The 23,380-nt window shown below is 43.8% G+C and overlaps 1 protein-coding gene across 1 annotated transcript in view; it reads right to left on the bottom strand.

Annotated features, from left to right (window-relative positions):
- The window catches only part of jam3b (junctional adhesion molecule 3b), a 33,865-nt gene extending 13,456 nt beyond the window's left edge, over window positions 1-20,409 (bottom strand). Inside the window, exon 1 of the mRNA XM_018755431.2 lies at window positions 20,271-20,409. Within this exon, the coding sequence (XP_018610947.1) occupies window positions 20,271-20,319 (49 nt within the window). The 5' untranslated portion in view covers window positions 20,320-20,409. The remainder of the gene's footprint in view (window positions 1-20,270) is intronic.
- Between the last annotated feature and the right edge of the window lie 2,971 nt (window positions 20,410-23,380).

A 23,380-nucleotide genomic window follows, 5' to 3' on the forward strand; every position in this document is an offset into this window, starting at 1 on the left:
GAGCTGCGAGGCTTCACCTGCTTTTGGTGATTTAACGCAAAGTTGTCGACTGTCAAATAGGCGCGGGTTCAATGGAGTTCAGCAAAAAAATTACACCGGTGGCTTTGGAGGCGTTTTGCGTACTCATTGCCACTCGGCGTGTTGTCACAGCTGTGGACGGTGGGAAAAGGCTTTCCCCCGGGGCCCAAGCAGCTGACTTAACCAGTTAACTCCCTCGTCCACGGAAACCTGCACTATTTTTACATCCAGTCCCTATGGCACTTTGTCATCACGAGGCCTGTGGGCCAGTGGGTTTGGCAGAGCTGCTTTACATAAGCGTGGCAGATTATCATTTTAGATATGCTAAGACTGTAATTAGGGGTCTTTCACTGAATTTTCATCTCTTTACATGGGGATTGGGGAAAAAAGGACCTTTGAAGATTCTAGAAGAGAGCACAGTGCGAAGAATGACCTAATAACTCGTTTCTAGTAGGTAGTAAATCTATTGGCAATCTCCTACCCAGGTTTCAGCTTCTAGGGTGGTGCTCAAGGATATCTGATATCTGATGGACTGCCCTAGGCTCTCAGTGCAGCAAATCGAGGAACACAGAAAGACTGTATGGGTGATGACACAATCAGAAATGACATCTGTAGTAACATAAATTGGTTACCAGTCTAGAACATTATTTTGAAAAACTAGGTATTTACATAATGACCCTTCATATTTTAGAAATAAACATTAATTTTAAAAATTAAATACTGGGTTCAGATGGGGCAAGGTCGAGCACATGGACAGCGTTCATTATGAACATTTATTGGAACACTGGCACACAGCAAGAGGTATAGGTGCATATCAATAATGCTCCTCATCAAAGGACCCCTTTTCCTCAAGGACTTGCACCTCAAACCAGCCTTTCCAAAACCTTTTAAGCCTTTCTCATACTTTCTTAACCTTCTCATACTCCGCAAGAAGCGCTCACCTTCTTATAATCTCTGTTAGCCCCCAAGGCTGTTGGACAACTATTTCACATTTTTCCCCACAATTCCCAATATTCCAAATATTTACAATAAACAGATGTTCCTGCTTGAACGTGACGCTCCTCAGTAACACAGGATGTTACAATATAATGTCAACATTACAGGTACAGCTGGTAGTGTAGTGGTTAGTGGTGCTGTCTTTAGCTCCAAAGGTTGCAGGTTTGAATCCCCCTTCCAACTGTAGCACCCTTTGGCAAGGTACTTAGCCTCAATTACTCCAGGAAAAAAATTACCCAGTTGGGTAAATAATTGTAAATACCTTAACACTGTAAGTAGCTTTGGAAAAGTAGCAGGTAAATATGTGACACATTTCACTAAAAATATCATTACTGCATCTGGGTTTCTCTGTAATCAATTGAACACAGTTTTTCAAATAGCTCCTTCTGTAGCAACTCAAAATTATAATATTGTTGAAAAGCATGAAATAACGCAGAAAAACTGAAAAATCTTAAAAATCCAAAAAACTATTGTATCAATTATGTAAACTTATTATGTCTGGACAGGTTTCTCATTACCGTTTCATTTGCCTGTCATAGTTAGACAGACATGGTTTAAATAAAGTATAATTCTTCCATGATGCTCAACAAGAAGTTAAGATTAAAAACGAAAAAAAAAAATGATCTGATCTTTTGTTTTCCATGCCTTAAAAATCTGATTGTCTTCTCTGTAACCACTACAGCATCATGGGTTCTCATTACTGTAACAGGATCTTGCTGAAAATCTTAAGGAAGTTAAAATAAAATGATTAATCATTTAGAAAGACATTAAAGAGCCTACGATGTTATCAAAATTTTTGCTAAATCATCATGGCTGCCACCACTGTGTGCAGCAATTCTTAAGGACTTCTCATTACCATAACTGGTTTAGTTTAAAATTCACAAGAATGATCTGTAGGAGCATTCCTTCCTCAAATAATCTCTCGTTTACCATCTTTCATTTCTCACAGCTGTCAAGACCTGGTTATTCTTTAGTCTTCAAGGAAACAAAAGAAGGTAATTTCTCTTGATAATCCCTGTTAGTAATAAAAAGCAAAAAGTCTGGCTATGCAAGCTTGCTGCAACACGGGATCCTAAATATAGATCCACCCTCAGTGATAACATAAAGCCCCCCGTGGTATTTGCTTTGAACCTCCAAGCGGACGCAATTCACCCGAATTTCAGCGTGCTGTGCACAACACCAGCAGTTCACTTCTTAAGCGCAGCGCAACTTCCAACGCACTTCAAATAGCCTGGCTTGCTCAGGGACACACCAGCTGAACAAACATGTCCAACGCGTTGCAATGTCTAAACTCATTTAAGGAACGACCGATAAGGCTGCCGGGTCTCCTGGAAAGATGTGGTTAATTACCCTCCTGCTTAATGATGCCATTCTCATGTGACGCTTCCCCAGAGGGGTTTTGTTGCCGCTTCTGAGATGGGTGCACAAACAGGTCTCACCACCCCTCCACTGGGGCTTTCATGCAGCTCCCAACAGAGCCATGGGAGGTTGTCTTTCCCTCATCCATTCAGGTCAAAGAAGTGGTCATAGTGCGGGGTTGAGCTGCTGTGTCACAAAGTGCCTGGGAATATGTCACTTTGCATCAGCGTTACTGCCTCAATTCTACATTTATCCTTCTTCATGCAGAGCTTAACTCTAGCTGGTGGTCCTCTAAGGCCTATGGTGTTGTGGATCCCACCTGTTTGGAACCCCTACATGCATCTACAGCAGACGATCCACTTCCTCCTCTCATTTCATCGCAACTTTAAAACTCTTTAAACTTTTGAAGTCAACAATGTGTATTTTCTTCCTCTAAAAAGTCACCAAATTAATAACTTCAACATCTGATCATGTGAATTTCACTGCGTTCATACGATCGCGATCTTGTTTGTCCTCTGTGAAAAACTGCGCTCTCTCACTCTTAAGCTTGGCCGTGCTTCACAAAGGCCGCTCCCCCACAAATGTCAATCGGGAGCTTTGTTTCACGGCACAGATTCAGCCTGTGGGAGTGAATGAATGCTACATCAACAGGACAATGGCGCACTACTATTGTGTGCCTCCCATAAAGGCATTCCAGATTGACACTGAGTAGTGACCCAGACCCACTTGAACATCCTCCAGTGTACAATAGTGAAGAGCCTCCGAAGAATCATGGGACTGGAGTTCTTACTGCCTCATTGTTTATTAGAAAAACGGGCCCACATAGAGGAAATTTGACATTGCGCTGGCCAAATATTTTTACAAGAAAATTGCAGTAGGATCTCAATAGAATATTTGTGTTTGGAGTGACATAAATTTTTTGGGGTAATCCATGACAGCTCTCCGTGAGGCTAAAGATGGAACCCATGTCCTTCTGCACTTATGCACAAAAAAAGTCAGTGCTTGCTTAGAATAAACAATTTTATTTTAGACTCAGAGGGGGGCACAGTGGTGCAGTGGGTTGGACCTTGTCCTGCTCTCTGGTGGGTTTGAGGTTCGAGTCCTGCTTGGGGTGCCTTGTGACGGACTGGCGCCCCGTCCTGGGCGTGTCCCCTCCAGCCTTACGCCCTGTGTTGCTGGCTTCGGCTCCCTGTGACCCCGTGTGGGACAAGCGGTTCAGATGATGAAGTGACTTTATACTCATCAGTGAAATGTGGATCTTATGGAGCACTTATTTGTATGAACCAAATGCATAGGCAGAGATGTCTGTGTTGAGCAGGAGAAAGGTTGAATACCCACTAATGTGGCTTGATGGAACCAGCAGTGAGTTTATTCACATGCTGCAGATAGTGCTCCTCTCTTGTGTGAACACAGTCTGTGGCAAAAACACCTTCTGTTAGCTGCCCCTCATAGAGCGGACAAGCTGGATAGACCAATAAATAAGAAGAAATATGGCTTTCTCCGAAGCAATCAGCTCCTGGTTCCACAGCGTGGTGATTGGTATTAAATAATCTGATGAACAATAGAAGCTGTTTTTACTACACAACGCAAAGGATGTCAAACAAACCAGCTCCAGGAACAATTACTTGGTCATTTTCTCTCCTAATAACAGAACCCAGTCTGGAAGGGTGACTTAATTCCACATCCAGCAAGTCGACATTGCAAGCGGACAACCATATAACCAAATTAGAGCCTAAAGCCTCGGGTAAACTATGTTTTCTGTTTTCCAGGGCAGCAGCACAAGCACACAGGCAGCCTTTGGATCAATACAGTAATTATAACTCTTATGACAGCATCAGATGGGTGATGTTGCTGTGGACAATCGGGCGGGAGGGCAGGACCTGGGGGGGGGCTCTGAATCGTCACTGAGTTATTCTTCACGATGGCGTGAACAGGTTAGCCTTCAAGAAGCAGCAGTTATTTATAGGAACTGTCATCGCCGGGTCGGGTCCACACGAGCCGCTAATTGGTTGCACTTTCAGGTAGAAGTGAGTGCGTTACATCTCCGCCGTTTGCGGTCGGCTTGGATCCCTCCAACCCCCCTTCCCGTGCGATCAATTTGCGGCTCATTTTTCAACCTGCTGGCCTCAAGAAAACAGATGTTGCTCGCTCCCCCTGTCAAATGAAATAAAGCAGTCGGTCAAGACCAGGCAGGTAATGCACCTTAATGTAATTTAGACGCAGCATATCCTAGCACTTTTTCTGTTGATAGTCTTAGGAGACCTACAGTCTGACTTAGCTCCACTCCGCATTTGCCTTTTTAACAGTGAAAAAAGAAGGCTTCCTGGAAAATCTGTAAACTGTGTTGTGCCTGGTGCCAGAATTAGCTTCATGCTGTGCAATGCGCAGATGGCTCGAGCACGGCGAACTGAAAATGCTCAAGCAGACATCCGAGTAAACTGACCTCAGCCTTAATCCCAATTAGGAACATTGTTTCTGTGAGCATCTTTCCTAGGGGGAGCGACGGTCAATGGTAAAGGAAGGCCCTTTGCAGGTGTTACCGATTTTCAAGAGTGCTCTGTTTCAGTTTATGTCTCTCCATTGTGGTGAGCGAGGTGCTCCCGCTGACAGCGTGAGCTACTTTATTACGGAGCACCAGCTGACATAGTGGTTACAGCTGATACTTACCCTGAATTGCTCCACTCAAGAAAAAAACAAGTATGAATGGGTAAGTCACCGTATGTAGTTTAAAAGCGTTAGTTGCTTTGGACAAAAGTGTCAGCTAAATGCAAACGTATCATCTGAGGTTTCTGAAATTGACCAGAAGCCTGCAGCTGTGACCTTAAATGTTATCTAACTTTATTGTAGCCACTGAGCTACAGTGTGTTTGTATGGGGAGCAGATGAATGTGACAGCATACAACAATGGTGGCTTTACAACACGACCTTTCAGCACTCCCATGCACCCAATCTACACCCGCAATAATGCTGACGTGGCCATGGTCGGGGGGGGGGGGGGTCATTGTCAAAAACACTGTGGGTGTCACAGACCCCTGTGAGGCAAAGCCAGCCTAAAAGGACAACGGCAGAGCCAAATTGCGATGGGGGGACAGCTGATGTCAATGGTGGGGGAAGGCTTTAATCCTACACCCACTTCCTACTCCAAAGAGTGCTTCACAATGAAAAGCGCTGAGTAAGAAGGGGCATCAGAGGGGTCTGATGATGTGGAAGGATGAGGGGATGACTGATCACCAAACAGGGGCAGACTGTTTCAGACACAGAGGGACTCCAAAACCCCTGCAGAGCAGGCTGGCAAACTAGTTAGAGCTTCTGCTTTTGGGCTTGAAGGTTGTGGGTTAAAATCCCATCTCTTGCTATAGTACCCATACAAAAAGGGTGAATACACATACACATACGTTTTCAGAACCGCTTGTCCCAGACGGGGTCACGGGGAACCGGAGCCTAACCCGGCAACACAGGGCGTAAGGGGAAGGGGACACACCCAGGACGGGACGCCAGTCCGCCGCACACGGGGAACCGGAGCCTACCCAGCAACACAGGGCGTAAGGCCGGAGGGGGAAGGGGACACACCCAGGACAGGACGCCAGTCTGCCGCAAGGCACCCCAAGCGGGACTTGAACCCCAGACCCACCGAAGAGCAGGACTGCGGTCCAACCCACTGCGCCACCGCACCCCCTGCAAAGGGTGAATAATTGTAGGTAATTAAATATTGCAAGTCACTTTAAAGAACAGTGTCACCTAAATGAGTAAGTGGAAAGTAAATGTGACACGAGACAAGTGCTTTCTGATCCAAGCTTGTCTTTGTATCCATCCATTTTCCAGGCCATTTATCCTGGTTTGCTGGTTGCAGAAGACAGGCCTTGGGCACAGTATTTAATCCCCCTCCTTACTAGTAGACCAATCATGCCAGAAACCAGCCGAGTTTGTGCCACGTATACATGCCATATTCCATATCCTCCTCACAAGCAGGATATTGCTGCCAGAAGTTCAGAACATTGCTTTGGAAAGAGCCTCGACCAGTCAGCAGAAGATCATATCTGATACATATGACCATATCTGGTCAACCAGATCATATCGAGCCTTGACCAGCAGCCCCGGCACAAAACATGACACTTCCATTGTGTTTGGTGTGTGAATCCCCCCGATCCCCTCATTAATTTTTTTTTGTTTACACTTTGTGAACAAATGCCATTTTGTACAGAGCAAATTAAAAATACTGGGTCAGTGAATCAGTGGAACCTGCTTCCCGATACCCAGTCCACTACATTGGAGGTTGCTCCTCAAGCTGGTCCAGAAGAACAATGGGACTACTGTGAGCTCACTCACCTGTGGACAGCCGCCATTGCTTCTACTGCAAATGTTATTTCACTAAAAATATTCAAAGCAGCAAATGTTGCTATACACATGAGCTACACCAAGTGGTATAAACTGAATACCTGTCTACGCATCCATTTTCCAAACGGCTTACCCAGTCTAGAGCCTTAACAGAACCCCAACAACAGCTACAGAGTCAAGTGCGTGGACAGCAGATACACTGGATACATGACCTCATTCCACAACAAATGTTTGCATATAAAATGCGTTATTTGTCTGAAGGATGTAAATGCCATATGCAAGTCCATTAAATTATTTATACAGTTGTAATAATTGGCCTACTTCAATGCAACAGGGTGCTCGTGTTTCCTGCTCATTGTGAAAACGGAAGACTACGAACACAGAGCAGCACAGAGCATGAGTGCAATGGCAAAATTTTTATTCAGCTCTGTGCACAAGTTCATTGTAATTTTTAACTCAGTATATTGACCAAGAACCTGCTTATTAACAGAAAACAGACAACTAGAAATAATTTTAATTGTAATGTCTGTGCTGCATACAAGCCAAGACAAAGCATGAATGTGCACATAATATCAAAGAGGGATTTTAGAGAATTTATTTGGGCGGTATGCCTTTATATATTTACATACACAAACAACATATTCCAGCAGAGGAGCAGAAGAGTTTACAGAAGCTTCCAGAAATTGCACTGCTGCGGAGGTTTCACCTGTAGCAATACATTAATATTGTATAAATACAGTAGTATTGAATATAAATTCTTAAACTAAACTCTAAACTCTGCCAGTCCAAGAGTATAGAAGTCTAAGGCTTGGCCTTGATGGAGAGCAGAACAGTTGGCACGATATTTTTTGAAGACACCAGAAGAATGTGAAAGTGTGTCTGCCCCAAACGGTCGACGGGTCACAGGGGTTGTAAGGCAGGGGACCTCATCCCCACGCTGTCACTGGCCTCCCCAGCAGGAGAAAGCGGTGGCTTTAGCAGGCTGGAAATACCACAAGCCCAGCAACTTTCACCGTTTATTATCTGTACGCAGTGCTCTGTGGGTTATCTGTGACTGAAGGTCCCCTGATTTGACAGCGGAAGGCTTAGGGAAATTCCATGGGCAATCGCTCAACTCGGCACTTTACCATTAGTTTAAAAGGAGACAAACTGAGATAAAGAACACGCTAAATTAGCAGAACAGCTTCCTAGTCTCTTCTGCTATTGTTCACTTGACATCAGCAGTAAACCCAGCAAGATGTTGACAATAAACTATATCCCAGTAGAGATATTTTCCTTTTAATGCAGCCCAAAACTATGGCTAATACTCAATGTTCTGGATATGATGTTAACTTTATAACTTGAGCAGCATAACCATGTGTCTCCCCTCCTCATCTCTCTTCATTGGCTTCCTGTAGCATGTTCTATCAAGTTTAAGTGCCTTTTTACGAAATACAAGACCATCAATGGACCTTCTCCGATAGCTCCAGGACTTGATTGCTCGCTATCCCCCAAACAGACTGCTATATTCGTTCATCTCTAGCTGTGTGGAAGTCCTTGAATTAGTTACAAAATTAAAAGCACAAAGGTTCACAGTTCTGGCTCCACTGTGGTGGAATGAGCTCTCTCTACAATTGCCGAATCCCTCTCAACACTCAAGAAGAGTCTCAAAACACATCTCCCTCGGACCCACTTTTTACTGATTCACTACCTGCTTCATAAACATTGATTACTTGTCTGCTGTAAAGTCTAACCCTTATCAATTCTATATACAGCTATTTGTGTAATGCATATTGGTAATAACAATGGTATTGCACTAGCTGACTGCAGGAGCCATGTGTCTGCATCTGTATCTCTCCATCTGCTCCATGTACTTTTGTTTACTCTGAGTTGCACGTCACTTTGGAGAAAAGCCTCTGCCAAATGAATAAACATGGGTAAAAAAAAACTGTAAACTGTACTTTGTTCCAGTGTGATAAAAGACATATGTATTCTTCTTTCTTTGTAGATTTGTCATCGAAGACGACAAAAGCAAAACGCTTTTACCAAAAAAGTGTGGAAGTTCCAAGTGGACAACACCTTGATGAGCAAGCCAAGAAGGCACTAAGGCTCAGAACAGCGCCTGATAATCACAAATGTGGACGCAGGCGTACTTCGCATTCGAATAGTTTGCACTGGATGCCTGGACAGACAGGCTGGGAATGTCGCTGCAGCGACAGGTGGGCACAAGGAGACAGCATCTGAGGGGGATAGTACCACCACAAACCACTCTCCGTGGGAGAATTCCACAGTCACCTGCTTTGAACAAAGCCTCCCTCCAGGGCAGCAAATAGCAGGCCCCTTCCGGCACATTCCGAAAGCGATGAGTGCTCGGTGCCGATTGTGGTGGTGGCCTTTCTTGACCCGTGCCACCAAGCCCAAGCCTTGTGGTGGAAAAGGAGGCATGTCAAGTGGGCAACCTGCTCACTTGAAGACAATAGGAACTCGCAGAAAAACACTTGTGCTGCAGGAATAGGAGGCAACTGCTGACATTGTTAACATTCTGTATCTCCTGGCATCAGACATGAGGGATACGCCTTGTTAATATCTCAGCTCTTTCTAAAGGAAACATAAATTCTGGTCTTCCTCCTTGCCATTCTGCATTTTCCTGCACATCAACGGGAAACAAGGAATGCAATTTACCATAAGTTCCCGCTAAAACAGTTACCATTCCAATTCCATACTGCTGCCATCATGAATATCAAATTTTCTTCTCATAAAGGGGACTAAAAGGATTGAGTTTACAGATTAAACATACAATTCATATTTCTATGTTGAGACTGAATCCCAAAAGAAGAAACACACATCTGGAGCTTAATTAAGAAGAAGAGGACATAGAGGACAGGGGGTTGCAGTAGTTTGGTGGTATGGCGGGTTCAGCTAGTGCTTGCTGTGTGGTAGGTCTGGGGTTCAAGTCCTGCTTTGGGTACCTTGCGACGGACTGGCATCCTGTCATGGGTGTGTCCCCTTCTGCCTTACACCCTGTGTTGGTGGGTAAGGCTGTAACCCCCCTCAGGACAAATGTTTGTGGGTGACGGAGGGAGGACATAGAGCACAATGAAACCTGTTCTGCTTCTTAATTCCCACTGTTGATTTACCAGATGCATGGAAACAATATGTGCTATCAATGCTGCTGTACTTCAGTGCCTTCTACATCACAAAACCTGGAAAATGTTTGGACCCAAAGTCAGTACAGATACCAATCTCTGAAACAAGGAAAATCAGAAAAGCCAAGGAAAATATAAGACATCCTTTACTGGCAGGACTATAATTAAACATGGCAGATGAAATTGCTCTGATACAATAATTAGGCAGCAGCCCATTAAAAGCATCCCTTTACCGTATACAGTAAGGTTGTTTCTCTGGATTCCACTGGAATCCACGCAGTTAATAGCGGCTAGCAATTAACCCCACCCTGGATAAGTGCCACAGCGCTCAGTGTCTCCTGCTGATTGCATGATGCCCATCTTATCGCTGTAAATGGGACCGCTCTGGGGAAATGACAATCTGAGTGAGAACCAATGCTTTAACCTACATACCTCTCCAGACGTCTGGGGCCCGCGGTGACCTGCATATGAGAGGGGCAAAGAAGGGCTCTGAACCTTTGTCTGATCATGGTACCGAAGAGCGGCAATCATCCAGCCCAGCCGCTGGGATCCTGTTCGGAGACGCAGAGGGGACGGTATCGCGTGTTCGCGATATGAAATAAAAGCGCGTGGTCGGCCGCTTCTGGATGGATGGTTCCTTAGTGAGGAATTACGAGCCGGGCATCCGGCTCTACTGCATGTTTGCTTTCGGACTGACAAGAATTCCAAGTGAAGGTACTATGAATATGAAAAACTGTGAGGTCATCGTTCCTGTTTAAACCAGAATCAGGTTGCGTAAACACATTTCTAGGCACCCTCGGGTGGAAAAAAAAAAAAAAAAAAACTTCTCAGGAGTTTTCCTGAGCTCTAATGCTCACAAATCCGCACTGACCCCACAAACACCACCGGTCCTGGCTGAAAGGCTTTGTTCTTGAGATTTTTAACTGCTTTTATTTAGCTTACCTTATAAATTATTTGCCATCTGAATTGTGTCTGGCTGCATGTTTTGTTTTTCAATATTTCATGCCATGCACATCTGTTCATTCTTTGTGACTCGAGGGCTACCTCCGTTGCTCTGCAGATTTTAAAACAATTTCAAGGTGCTGCACACTCAGATGAAGGAGCTGCAGACGTCTTCCACTACACCCAAGCGCTGACGATCCACATTCCCTGTTTGTAGTTAATGCTCTACAGATCTGCTTCGTCGAGCTGTATACATTAACCGGAGCCATCATTTTTTGGGCCTTTCTGAAATTTTCGTCAGTAAGTTCAATCTTCCTATAGGGCACTGTTGACATAAGGCTGCTAAGTTCGACCCAAAGCAATCCGGAACACATGATCGTACTTGGTATAGGTGGAACACATAGAATTGTAAATTGCAAACTGACAAAACCGTATCATAATTCCACTATTTAAGCACTCTAAATCTTCATTAAAAACCAACACTTAAAGGCTGGGCTAAAAATCAACATGCACAGCCTTCACGATCAAATTTTTTATTACTGAAGACATGACACACAGCACAACGCAGAATGCTTCTGCGTAACTAGGAGTTAAATCAGTGTCTCTATGCATCTTTTGCACATGCACTTTCGTGGTTAGGGGAAAAAATTAACAAGAACCCATAATTATTTCGAAATGAGGCTTGCAAACTGAGAAGAATGTGTTGGCAGTGATGGAGAGCAATCACTGCGTTCTGAGAACCTCTTTAAACGGAAAGGGGACGGGAGAGGCATGTCACTGTCTATCACAGTCTATCGTAATCCCCAATTCAGTGCATTGTTGCTGCTTCTGCTGGGGGGATTAAATGCGTTCTAATGGGACGACGTTAATCTGCGTCAGTCTTATTGCAGACGCTACGACTGCGTGTGTGCCCGGGCACCTACGGCGAATGGCCCAGGAAAGCTCGTCCTTCTTCTCTCCGTCCTCTCTGAGTCTTTCCTGCTGCTTCAATTCCCACAAACCCGGGTGTGGCTGCATTTCCATCCCAGAAGGAATGCTGGTGTTTAAACAGTTCTTCGTCATCTAATTTCTCTGCCGCAATCTTGTCAGGAAAAAAATGATACCTCTTATCAGATGTTGACACACACACTGTACACTGGGGAATCCATCTGGTCAGAGACAAAGTTCTGTCACTAAACTCATACTTTATGTCCTCCTTACTGAAGGGTTTGTTAGCAGATTAGAATTTGCGTGGTAAAATAACAGTATCGCAATTATTTTTTTTTCAGTTCTTAGCCCGAGGGCCGCATTTACGCACTGGAAAATCTTTCAAGGTTGGATGAATGTTTTCCAATACAACTGTCGCCAAACATTTTCCCAAAGAACACATTATAAAGGTCTATGAAGCACCTTATAAGGTCATTCTGTTAGCTCCGATAGCAAGCGCAGTGTAAACAGATGGCCCGGGTGGAAAATACGCTATAATGTTGTCTGCCGCGAAGGAAACTCGATAAGACAGCAGTCACAATGGTGTCAATTCGCTATATTTTAATCAAAGAGAACGATCGTAGAAATTCTAATGAGGACACGTAGCAACAATCATATCTCAGTTATGGGGGAAAGCCAAACAGGTTTTTGACAGTTATGACGCAGGAGCTGTGTTTAAGTCTGTGTCTCGAAGACCCTTTTGCAGTCGTTTCCCCGGTCAAATCGCCCCGTCTCCACTAGCTCTCCTTCCCTCCGCCCCGGCCTAAATTGCAGTCCCTCTCTCCTCACGCTTTTCTCTCGAACCGCCAACGGCTCTTTCTTATGCAGTGTGCAGATAACACCTCGTGTGTACCAGGCCCTGCTACTAAAATTACCCCATCCCCTGGCATGCTGAGCAAACTTAAATCGCAACCCGGACATGTCACGGCCTGATCCAGAGGTGTCACCCGCCTCTCGGGACAGAGTGCCGCGGCTACGGATTCGAGCCTCCCCAAAACGCAGCTACTGGAACATCACGCCACACTTTCACGTTTCTGCATTTGAAACGTTATTTCTCCCCCTCGCTCCCAAGTGGCAGCATTTAACGGGACGCCCAGTACCCCCTCCACCCCCCACCCCCCGCTGTGAAAACCATACGAGTGGTCGCCAAGAGTTCACTTCAACTTACTGCCAGTTACACTACTTTTACCCCATGCAGCACTGCAAACTTCTAGCAATCAAGCGCATCCCAGCACAAATGTGAAGCACTCATTTATTTCGAAAGATTGCTTTGCTGCCACACGCATTACAACGTACCAGTGGATTACACAATATCTGCTATACATTCAGTGCTTCAGTGTGTCATGTGAAGCACTATAAGGTAACCTTGCTGAGACTGCCATATACCTCAATATACCTCATGAAACTGATGTGAGACCAAAACACACCAATTCATTCATTTGCTCATTTAGATGATGCTTTTTTCTAAAGCGACTTGCAAAATTAAGCTACTCACAATGATTTACCCATTTACAGAGCTGGATAATTTCACTGGAGCAATTTTACTTCAGTCATGTGTACTATAGCAGTGAGATTCAAACTGGCAACCTTCAAATGCAAGGACATCAGTTATAACTACTACAGTGCCAGCTGCCCCCAAAAAATGTGGGTATGCTATGCTGCATATTTTCAGCCCTTTTCACACACCCAAGAATTTTTTACACGACAGTGCCAGCATTGACCATATAACAAAATGAATATTGTCACTATATAGTAAGTGACAATATAAGATGTTTTTTTTCCCTGTTGATCACCTTCAGTTCTTGCAGTTATTAGCAGAAAAGGCCTCACTGTTCAGTTAAGGACTCCAACCATATGCATTTCAATATGCTTTTAATCAGGCAAATACTCGGCCACATTTCAAATCCCACTGAACTCCCAAAATGTGTCACATTGTGCTGCTTTTTGACCATTTCCAGCCACTCCTCATGCTTGCAGGAATCATCGCGGTTTATGTTATCTGAACTGGGGATTACCAGATGGTCTGCTCTCAATATGCCCGATCCCTGTCTGACCAGTCAGCTATGTCTACGCTGAAAATCTGATGCTGATGGCAGAACGCACACCGTCAGAGACAGCGGTTCTACCCCGGGGGGTAGATCGTGTCACGACGGCACCCGTCATTTGTCATTGCCGTGTCCCACTCTTATATATTCAGTATGCTGTCATTACTGAAAGCACAGTCAGAGAAGACCGTTTCATGAACGGGGTTTATAAGAACCACAGGGTTGGTCATTGTAGTCCCCCTTCACTGTTTACAGAGGTGCCACTGAATGCCTGGATTATCCCAGTGAAGAGATCCAGCAGATCAAGGGTTAATGTCTGAAAGTCAATAAAACTTGAACTTAATGAACTTGAAGTCTGAAACGGACAAACTTTAGTTAACAGTGCCTGCAAAACAGAGATATCAGGTGAAGTGCGAGACAATGTCATCCTGTTGACAAGGTTTTATTTAAAAAAAAAAAAAAAACAAATTGCTGTCATATGCACGAAATCCCACTTCGCGGGATTTGAAGGCAAGAACCTGATGACGGACTTTTACGTTCATATAAACTGTCTTTACAGAGTCCCAAACAGTTGTCACAGTTGTGCACGGCAAAAACAGGGGTTTCCACCTCAGTGTGTGAGCATTTAAAAAAAAAGACAAAAAACACTAAGCGTGAGAAGTGGCACGATTCTGAGAGTTAAGAACCCCCGATGGACTGTGTGATAGATGCAAGGACTGTCAGAGTTATGGCTGTCTTCAGCTTCTTTTTACCCCAAAGAGCTCATATTCTCATGGGCTCAATGTCACAGCTGTGGCATCAGCCCAAAGAGCTACGAAATCTTGAGCAACAACAGCCTCCATTTTTCATCCCCCGAGCCTTCAATACGACTCACTTTGGATGACAACCAACTGTTTTTCGCGTCCACCTCAAGAATCCGCAGCCCGTGTCCTTGGCTCGTACCACAGCCAGCTTTCGTGCCTCACATACACACAGATATATCAGCAGACTTTTAGTTTGTATCAGTGTCAGTGTTGCTCAAGTGCACATAGCAAAGCTAAAAAAACACGTCAAGAAGCTCTAGAGAGAAAACGGTCAGATATATCAGCATTCACATCATCCACCCATTGCTGGTAATCAATATCAGAAAATGCAGCATCTCATCTCAAAATGACACAACCAAGCTTGGATAATGAAATTAACACATTTAATGTAAATTTAAAATAAATCTTTTCAGCTAAACCAAAAATGTTTTAACATCAGTCACCCTTGTCAAGTCATTATGGATTATGGTGTTACTTCAATAGTTTCTTGACAGTCTATATGTCATCACCTGATATGAAATGATATTAATGCTTTTTGCTTATATATACGGGTGTATAAATATATATTATACATATAAATGTAATGTATATATAGCATTAAAATAGCAGCAAGATACAGTATAAAGTATATAGATGTACATGTGTGTATGAATGTACATGTATATCATTTTTTTCAGATAATTGTCTAGAAAAAGACCACATAGTAGTGCTCTAAAACAACATTTTCTAATTTCTAATTTTCTCTCCACCCTAATAAAATGCCAGTAATTGGTTAAAATGTCTGTTCTTCTAAACCTATCAGCACAGTCTAAACATCCTTCCACGTACCAGATACATTCGGAAGGGACTTGAACTCAACCTATTGCTCTCATTGGTGTGCCAAGGGAAACAGATCCCAAACGGGAAACTGACAAATAAACAGCCTCTAAACTGATCGGACGATAAAACAACATTTTCAAAGATCGAGGTCCAGACACTGAGTAAACGTTAAATAATTTTGTGACAAAATAAACAACCAATTTCCCCTGGCAACCAACCAAGCAGTTTTAACAGAAGAATCTATTAATAAATTTTCATCTCAAATTGTAAGCATGCTAAAATAACTGCCATCCAGCACTAAAATATTCCTGGTTTTATCCTGTAGAAATTATTATAATCCCAACAAATGTTTATCCCTTTTGAAGAAGCCACAGCTGCAGTTTTTGCCAGTATTTTAAGCACGATGGTCAGACACTATTTTGATCATTGCCCATCTTACATATGGCAGACTTATTGACATTCAGAGAATGTGCATGTTTGCCATTCCAGGGAGACGACTGTTTCTGTCTTTCGCTTGCCTTCCACCCTCCCTGTCATCTGCTGTTCAGTTTGCCTAGGAAAAAAATAACAAATAAAGGCAGGACAGCTGAACTTTGGGCTTCTAAAGAATTTAGATACATTCTGTCTTATGAAAGCACAGCACAATCGGGATTCTCCTATAACTCTTATCAGTTGAACAGATGGTTATTCTGATTTCTTAATAACTTCTCTGTTTTCTACAGGATTACCTCCCACTTTTTTCAAACAAAAACTGGCTGAATAGGGTTTGTACAGTTATATTTTTGGAAATTACATACTGGTCTGATCCGAGCCCAGTCGGCCAGCTGGTAGTCGGCGGTGGGCTTGTTAGCAGCAGGCTAGGCCGACATTCCGCACATAGATATTCTGGTCCACTCATGAGGATGGAAACCACTCCGGTCACTTCGACTCGTATCTGCGCGGCTGTTTCCAGAAATTACATTATGCGATCGCAGGCACTTGCTGTGGGTTGCTCAACGCCTCAGCAAGTTTCGTCATACGCAGAGAAGGGCGTGCAGTCCCGGTGGATCACCAAAACGGAGGTCTTGATTCAATTACATCTTCTTTCACAAACCACAGCGAGCAGCTTCTCGCGTCCTTCCTGAGTCTGACACTTATCGTACGAGAACAGTACATTCTACAAGACTGTCGGCCTCTTACCTGGAACCAAAACAAAGTGAGGAGATCTGATCGCAACGGAATGGCCAAACAATGGCTTTCGGACAACAGTTAAAGAAACAAATGTGGCGAATCACCGTCAAAGTGAAGCTTACATTTTTCTCTAACATTTACTAAGCAGAGGGGAGAATGCCGTCCTTCTTCTAGCGGACTGCCAAGAGAGTCTAGCGTGCCTTTGCGGTGCTGACCCCAAGCATTTGCTCACATGCTGTGTGTGCTGGGGGTACAAGGGAGAGGTTATGGGAAGCTCTCACTACTTTCCCCTAAAGCTAGCGTGAGGAAGTGCCCCCGCTACTGTAAGCCGCACTAAACATCGAAATGCTCCGCAGAGGCCACACAATTCACTTCCCGTAAAAGCATCCTGTCCCCGTGTTTGCTGATAAGGAAACGCAGATACATCCTCGAAGCTTCTGCTTTATTTTTGCTTCATCCTTATCATTTTCTGACACCTACAGCATGTGCAGATATACCAGTGATGACTATGTCAGACTTAATAGTCTCAAGAAATTGCCCCCCCAGTTAGGTTACCCAAAGTATTTCTGTATCACTGCTTAAGCAAACATTTCTTATTGTAAAGCAGCTGTTCTCCAGTTCCCAGGAGACCCAGTTTCCTTGTGAAGTGCTTGTTCCTCTCAGAGCCCTTCTTCTCACACCTGCAGCCCTCTTGCCCTTTACATATTTCCAAAAAGCTTTCATGGGGAACGACATGGAACGACGTGCAGTGCCGCAAGAAAGCGCCGAAAGACGATGTCGGAAGCCTAAACGGGCACCTGTGATTTTATCTGTTTGGATATAAATTTAGAAAATCAATGTCTTTCACACAAATTATCAGAACAAACATCTTTTTGCTAAGTTCCCGCTTTTTTCACTCGTAAATAGAAGCATAAATGCCTCTTGTCACGCTGCTATGTGTTTAAAGGCCATTTCGTCAGTTTAACAGTCTTGTCAGCCTTCTGAAGGAGTGAAGGAGAGCTGGAAGGCGGGTGTACAAAGACTCAGCCCTGCACATTCTCCAACATCCTTACTTGGACAGACATCTCTACAGAAGCTTTCTAGAGTAATCTCCACACCAAGGCTTAATTTGTTCCACGGCGTGTATCATCCAGCTCCAAAATATCTTGGCATCCCAAAGTTTTGGCTGGAGACAGCAGAGAGGCTCTGTCAGTAAATCAGTTTTGTCCTTCCAGTTGGATACATACAGACAAAAAGGTAAAGAGAGACTGGTTTTTTAACAATCTAGTATCTGGGATTTGAAACTATATCATACACACACACACACACTTTCAGAACCGCTCGTCCCATACGGGGTCACGGGGAACCGGAGCCTACCCAGTAACACAGGGCGTAAGGCCGGAGGGGGAGGGGACACACCCAGGACAGGACGCCAGTCTGTCGCAAGGCACCCCAAGCAGGACTTGAACCCCAGACCCACTAGAGAACAGGACCGCAGTCCAACCCACTGCGCCACCGCACCCCTGTATAACTATATCATAATTTCTGAGAATTGTGTGTCCTTAATACTTGAAAGGGCTGTGATGAAACCCAGATAAAAATAACTCTGGAATAGTGTTTTGTCTCACAGCGGCTGCTCTTGTCAGGCACATCAGTGGTTCTGTGCTTTCCATATGACTTCACACACATCTAATGTAAAAAGCAAACTAGGATGAGTAGACAGACAAGTTCTCACCTGACTGTCACACAAAAAAATTAACCATAAGCCTAAAAATAACACCACAACTTAGCCTCCATGATCAAGGTACTTATCCAGAATACATAAGAATACAATGAAGGATAAATGAAAATCTCTGTAAAGGACAATCTCTAAGCTCTGAAGTCACAAAGACATATGGTAACTAAATAAATAAACAATACACTCTTCTTCATTATGCCTTGTTCATAAAAATGTCAGAAACCAAACCAAGTGCCAGCTAGGATGTGTTTAACTGCTTTTGCTGGGGTGATCGTGATGTAACACTCCGTTTGTCAAACATCTATTAAAAAACTTTCCTGTTATCTTTCTCTACCACAATTTATGGTCAATCAGTTCTCAAACTCTGCTTATTACTGTCACTGCCTTCAGAACGAGAAAACGTTTTACTTGACAATACCAAAGGTATTTTGAAATGAACCTATTTTTGCATTTCAGATTAGAACTACTTAGCTGTTTTTAAATAGAATAAAAATAACTTAATATTTACAATACCAAAAAGAGTGAAGTAAATCATGAATATGATTATTTCTCTTAGCGTGTAATAACTAGATATGTCATGTCACTGGATGTATCTCTGAGTCCCTGGGATCCCTTTTTATATCGCCTTTATCTCCTGCGGTGTCTTTGCGCTTCCGCGGAGCCCGAGCCTCGAGCGCGCACTCGGAGCGCGGAGCGCAGCGCCATGAAGCGCAGCGCGAAACACGGAAATACATTCAGAGAGTTGAGATGTGCCCCCCCCCCCCCCCCCCCCTTACTTTGGCATTTTTATGGCAAACTCTGTGTACATTCTCTGTATACTTTTCAGTATTCTTCATAAAACGGGATTTATACTTTCAGAAAATAGTGGATTCATCTTCATGAATCGCGTCTGATGTATATTGGAAATCCTCAGCTTTTTTTAAGTCGTTTGTTTACATGTAAAATAATAATAATATTCCCCGTAAGCTTATGGGATCTGTTCGGCAATTTACCTAATTCAGTTCTGAAAACGACAGTATTTAATTTTCATGACTGAACATGTCATGTAGACAAATGTAGAAATCTCTAGAACTGTGATTTAGTTTCCTAAATCTACGCTAGAAAAGATGAAATCAATATCACCGGAAGAAGCCGATCAATCACCGAAAGTAACCAAATCAATGAATGAATAAAGACACGCGAAGAGGAGCGCGAGAAAGTTCCGCGTGAGCGCTGCGAACAGGGCGCGTCCACAGTCTCGCCGGTCTCGATAAACTGAGATGAGGGTGAAAACCGTTATGTTTTTATGCACCGCCCCGTCCCAGCGCCGCTTCTCCGGCCGCGTGTCCGGCCGACGTTTCTCGATGTTCGTAGAGCGCGCCGGATCGGCCACCGCGCTGCGCGACGAGCAAACGAACCACTCGGAGGAGCACAAACTTTCGCCGCTCTCTCTCCTACACACAAAAGGAGCGACCGCAAACGAGGAGTTCCGCGCACTTCTAACACGAGTGCGCACGTCGGCGGCGAACACAAACGATCGGTCCACTTTCTCGCAGAGTTTTGTGAAGAAAGAAAAGATGTGATATACATTGCAGCCTAAGTTTGAGACAAAATGCGGAGAGACTAGGTTAGGTATCAGCAAGTAAAGCGAGCTAGCTAGTCCGACTCAGTCCGAGGAGGGGGATGCTTACACACTGTGACTGAACACCACAAAACAACACAGGCGAAATGAATAAACAAACATGTCATGTAAGATTCATCTTTCTATCAGTTGTGGATCCGGTGAAAACCTATTGTGAATAACATTCGGAGGGATTAGCTGACTGAGCGAACCAAGACCGTACCACGGTACCAGCAGAGTAGACCCAACCGAGAGCCATGAAACTGCAAAAACCGCGACCGCGCGGACGAAACAGAGACAATGAGCCGCCACGGACCTAAGGACGAGAAAGACACACACAGTGCGCGAGAAGAACTGCTACTGCACATGCACTTACTGTGTGTGTAGAAGAGGACCAGGAGCCGAGACAGCCGCGGCATCGCCATCTTGGAGTGAATGACTATGAGCCGAGCGCTCCGTCTGCCTGTACATGCGCAAAATAACGGCGTTTTAGGACGGAGGGGATGGGGAGGACCGGCCCGCTGCGCGCACCGAGAGACTGGGGGAGGAGGGGGGGCGGGGGTTGGGGGCGGGAGCTGTTGTACCGCGTTTCCACGACAACGGCTCGAGACTTGGGACTCGGACACAGAATGACGGCGAGCCGCTGTATCCGGTTTCCATGACAACCGCGAGCATCGCTTTTATGGAAATTTGATGGAGGTTGAACTCTTGTGTATTCGCGCCATTTGCGTTACGGGGGGTTGGGTGGGGGATGAAGAGGGTTGGGGGCAGGGAATGTTAAAGCAAGTGCCCACCAAAATTTGTGTTTAACCCAACTGAGTTGTATTGCTCAAAATTTACAGACCTCCCAGAAACTGACAAGTTGTTATGCCCTTGTTTCGCGCTATTGTTGTTTTCACAAGACAATAAATGGGAAATATAGCTGTTTTATCATCATTAAACTGTTCGTCTGCATGATGTCAACGGCCTTTTTAATTTTTCCAGCTTCACCATACATGAAATTTATTTTTTATAGCTGTAACATCTACATCTCCAGCCATGACTATTATAAATCTTAGATAATGTAACGGCGCTGAGGGGAGTTATACCTAGCAGCGTCGTGTAAATAGTTGATGTTAGTGTTCATGTGTGTACATAGTTGTGTGTGTCTTGGGGGGACGCTACAATATTCAGGTATCTCATGGGCTAAATTTACTGTTACTTTTAAATCATGGCTGCACTGAGATTATTAGTTGAATTATTTAGCAATTACTGTGTTGTAACGATTGCAATGCAACTTCATGCGGAGTGTTGCTACTGACGCTTTTTTTGTATAATAGTCGTGTCGTTTTGCTTTAGAACAGCGCGTGTTATATTTTTGTGCTGTTTATAGCCGATATCTCTTTTCTCTAGTGGTATTTTTTTAATAATCGCAAAGCTGTTTGCCGGTTAACGAATATATATTTTGTAAACTATTATTTGTTTGTTGTTTTGGAGAAAAGTTAACATACATACGAATGAATAAGTTCAAATAACGTATATCGACCACACAATTGCAGTTACACTTGTGTAAAACACAAGCGACTACAACTGCAAATACGATTACATGTTGGAAGCGGCCCAACATTAATATATATATATATATATATATATATATATATACTTTGTTTTGTGTATCTGTGCACAGGCTCAGTGCGGCGCCACGGCCTCAGTGCTGGTAGTACCCGTGAAGGAGCGGAGTCCGCTGCAGCTCCCCGCACACACACGCACACACACACCTCCATCACACGGCAGTTCCTGCATGTCACTTATCACTTCACCGGCAGTCATTGTTTCACGGAATTACGTTTTACGCTCGTTGGTTGTACGTTTTCCAGTTTGTCTTGCGGTTGGCATTTTGAGACTTCGATTTAGATGTAAATCAGTTTTTTTTTTCCCCTCTTTTTTTGCTTTTAAAAATGCCTCATGCATAATACAGTAGAATACAATGGCCCCTTTAAATAATGGACTACATGGAAGATCGATCGAAAGCGCTGTATAATAGATCTACTGGAGTGGGCATAAAATTGATTTTAAAAGAACAAAGAAATGGAGGCACGTAAATATACACCTTAAAAAATCAAGTCATGGTGACCTGCTAAAGTAGATCCTGTTAAGTTAGAGGTCTGTTGTTACACACACACACACACACACGCGCGACTGTTAGTCCTCTGTAATATAGTCCCATATCATACACTTTTAAAATTTAAGTGTATTATTTATTTATTTTTTCATATGTTTTGCCCCAGTGAAAACGTATCTTATTTGATTTTATTTTGATACGAAGCGCTTACGAATGGGTTCAAGAGCCAAGTAGTGACTGATCCTGTGGAGCGGTGTTCACGGCCACATCCAATTATCCGTGAAAATGTGAAATACTGTAGTTACAGCTCAGCTTCTCTCCTCCACCCCGTGCTCAGAAGTGAGTTAGAGGGACAGAGACGAGAGAGGGAAAAAATGACTTTCATGGTTCAATAAAACATTTCACATGACTTTTTCGCTGCCTTGAAGCATGTTTGACATTCCTGTCCCGGTCGCTCGAGTTTTTACGTTTGAGCCTGGTTTTTCAGCGAGGTCAGTGGAGGAGGACACGGAGAACCAAGAGAGGAAATACAGTATATCTGACAGAAGCAAGAACCTCGCTTTCTCTTTACATCTATAATCTTCTAATTTTTCTCAGTGGTTTGTTTGTCTCCTATGAATCAACAAAAAAAAGAGAAAACACTCGTTTCTGCTACTTTCTTCTTAGTCCTAATTTATCAGTCTCACCTTTCTCCTCCTTAATTTCGGAAACAAAACATGCAACACAGAATATAAATTTGACTTCACGCGTGGAGTAAACATTAGAAACAGTTTTAACTGCATGACAGATTTGCGATGACAAAATCCGTCTTCTATCATTTATACACGAGCTTCGCCACGAGAACTTAATTATAAAATTTCCACGTCAGTATTAATTGTGCGTTAATCCTGTCGCAGAGATAAGACATTAATTAAGAATATCTATAAGTCTAAAGAGCTGCTAATTTTTAGCCGATTAACTATTTTTTTTTATCAGTCTTTTAACAGCCATATTGTTTTTAACAAAACCAGAGATGAAGCGATGACAATACTATTAGTCACGGAGAAAGTTTGCAGAGATTGTCTGTTCGGGGCTGAAATAAAACCTTGATGTTATGTCGCTCAGAAGCGTTTTTAAAAACGGCCTCTGTAGCTACGTTGTGCGTAGTCACGCTACTGTAATAACTCCAGCCCTTCTGGGTAAAGGGGCGGCCGGTCTGGACTTGTCCTCGTAAAGTCCATTAAGGCTTATTTGCCGTATTTATAAACAGTAGAACTACTTGGAATGTTATTGTTAATGTTCTAGTGCCGCCCAGGACCTCATCAGTTATTACGCTCCTGATCTGGGCGCCATGACAGTATGGTTCAAAATGGTTCACTTTTCTGAGGCAAAAAGGCAAACGCTAG

The sequence above is a fragment of the Scleropages formosus genome, chromosome 4 (assembly GCF_900964775.1).
Source record: "Scleropages formosus chromosome 4, fSclFor1.1, whole genome shotgun sequence".
Classification (NCBI taxonomy): domain Eukaryota; kingdom Metazoa; phylum Chordata; class Actinopteri; order Osteoglossiformes; family Osteoglossidae; genus Scleropages; species Scleropages formosus.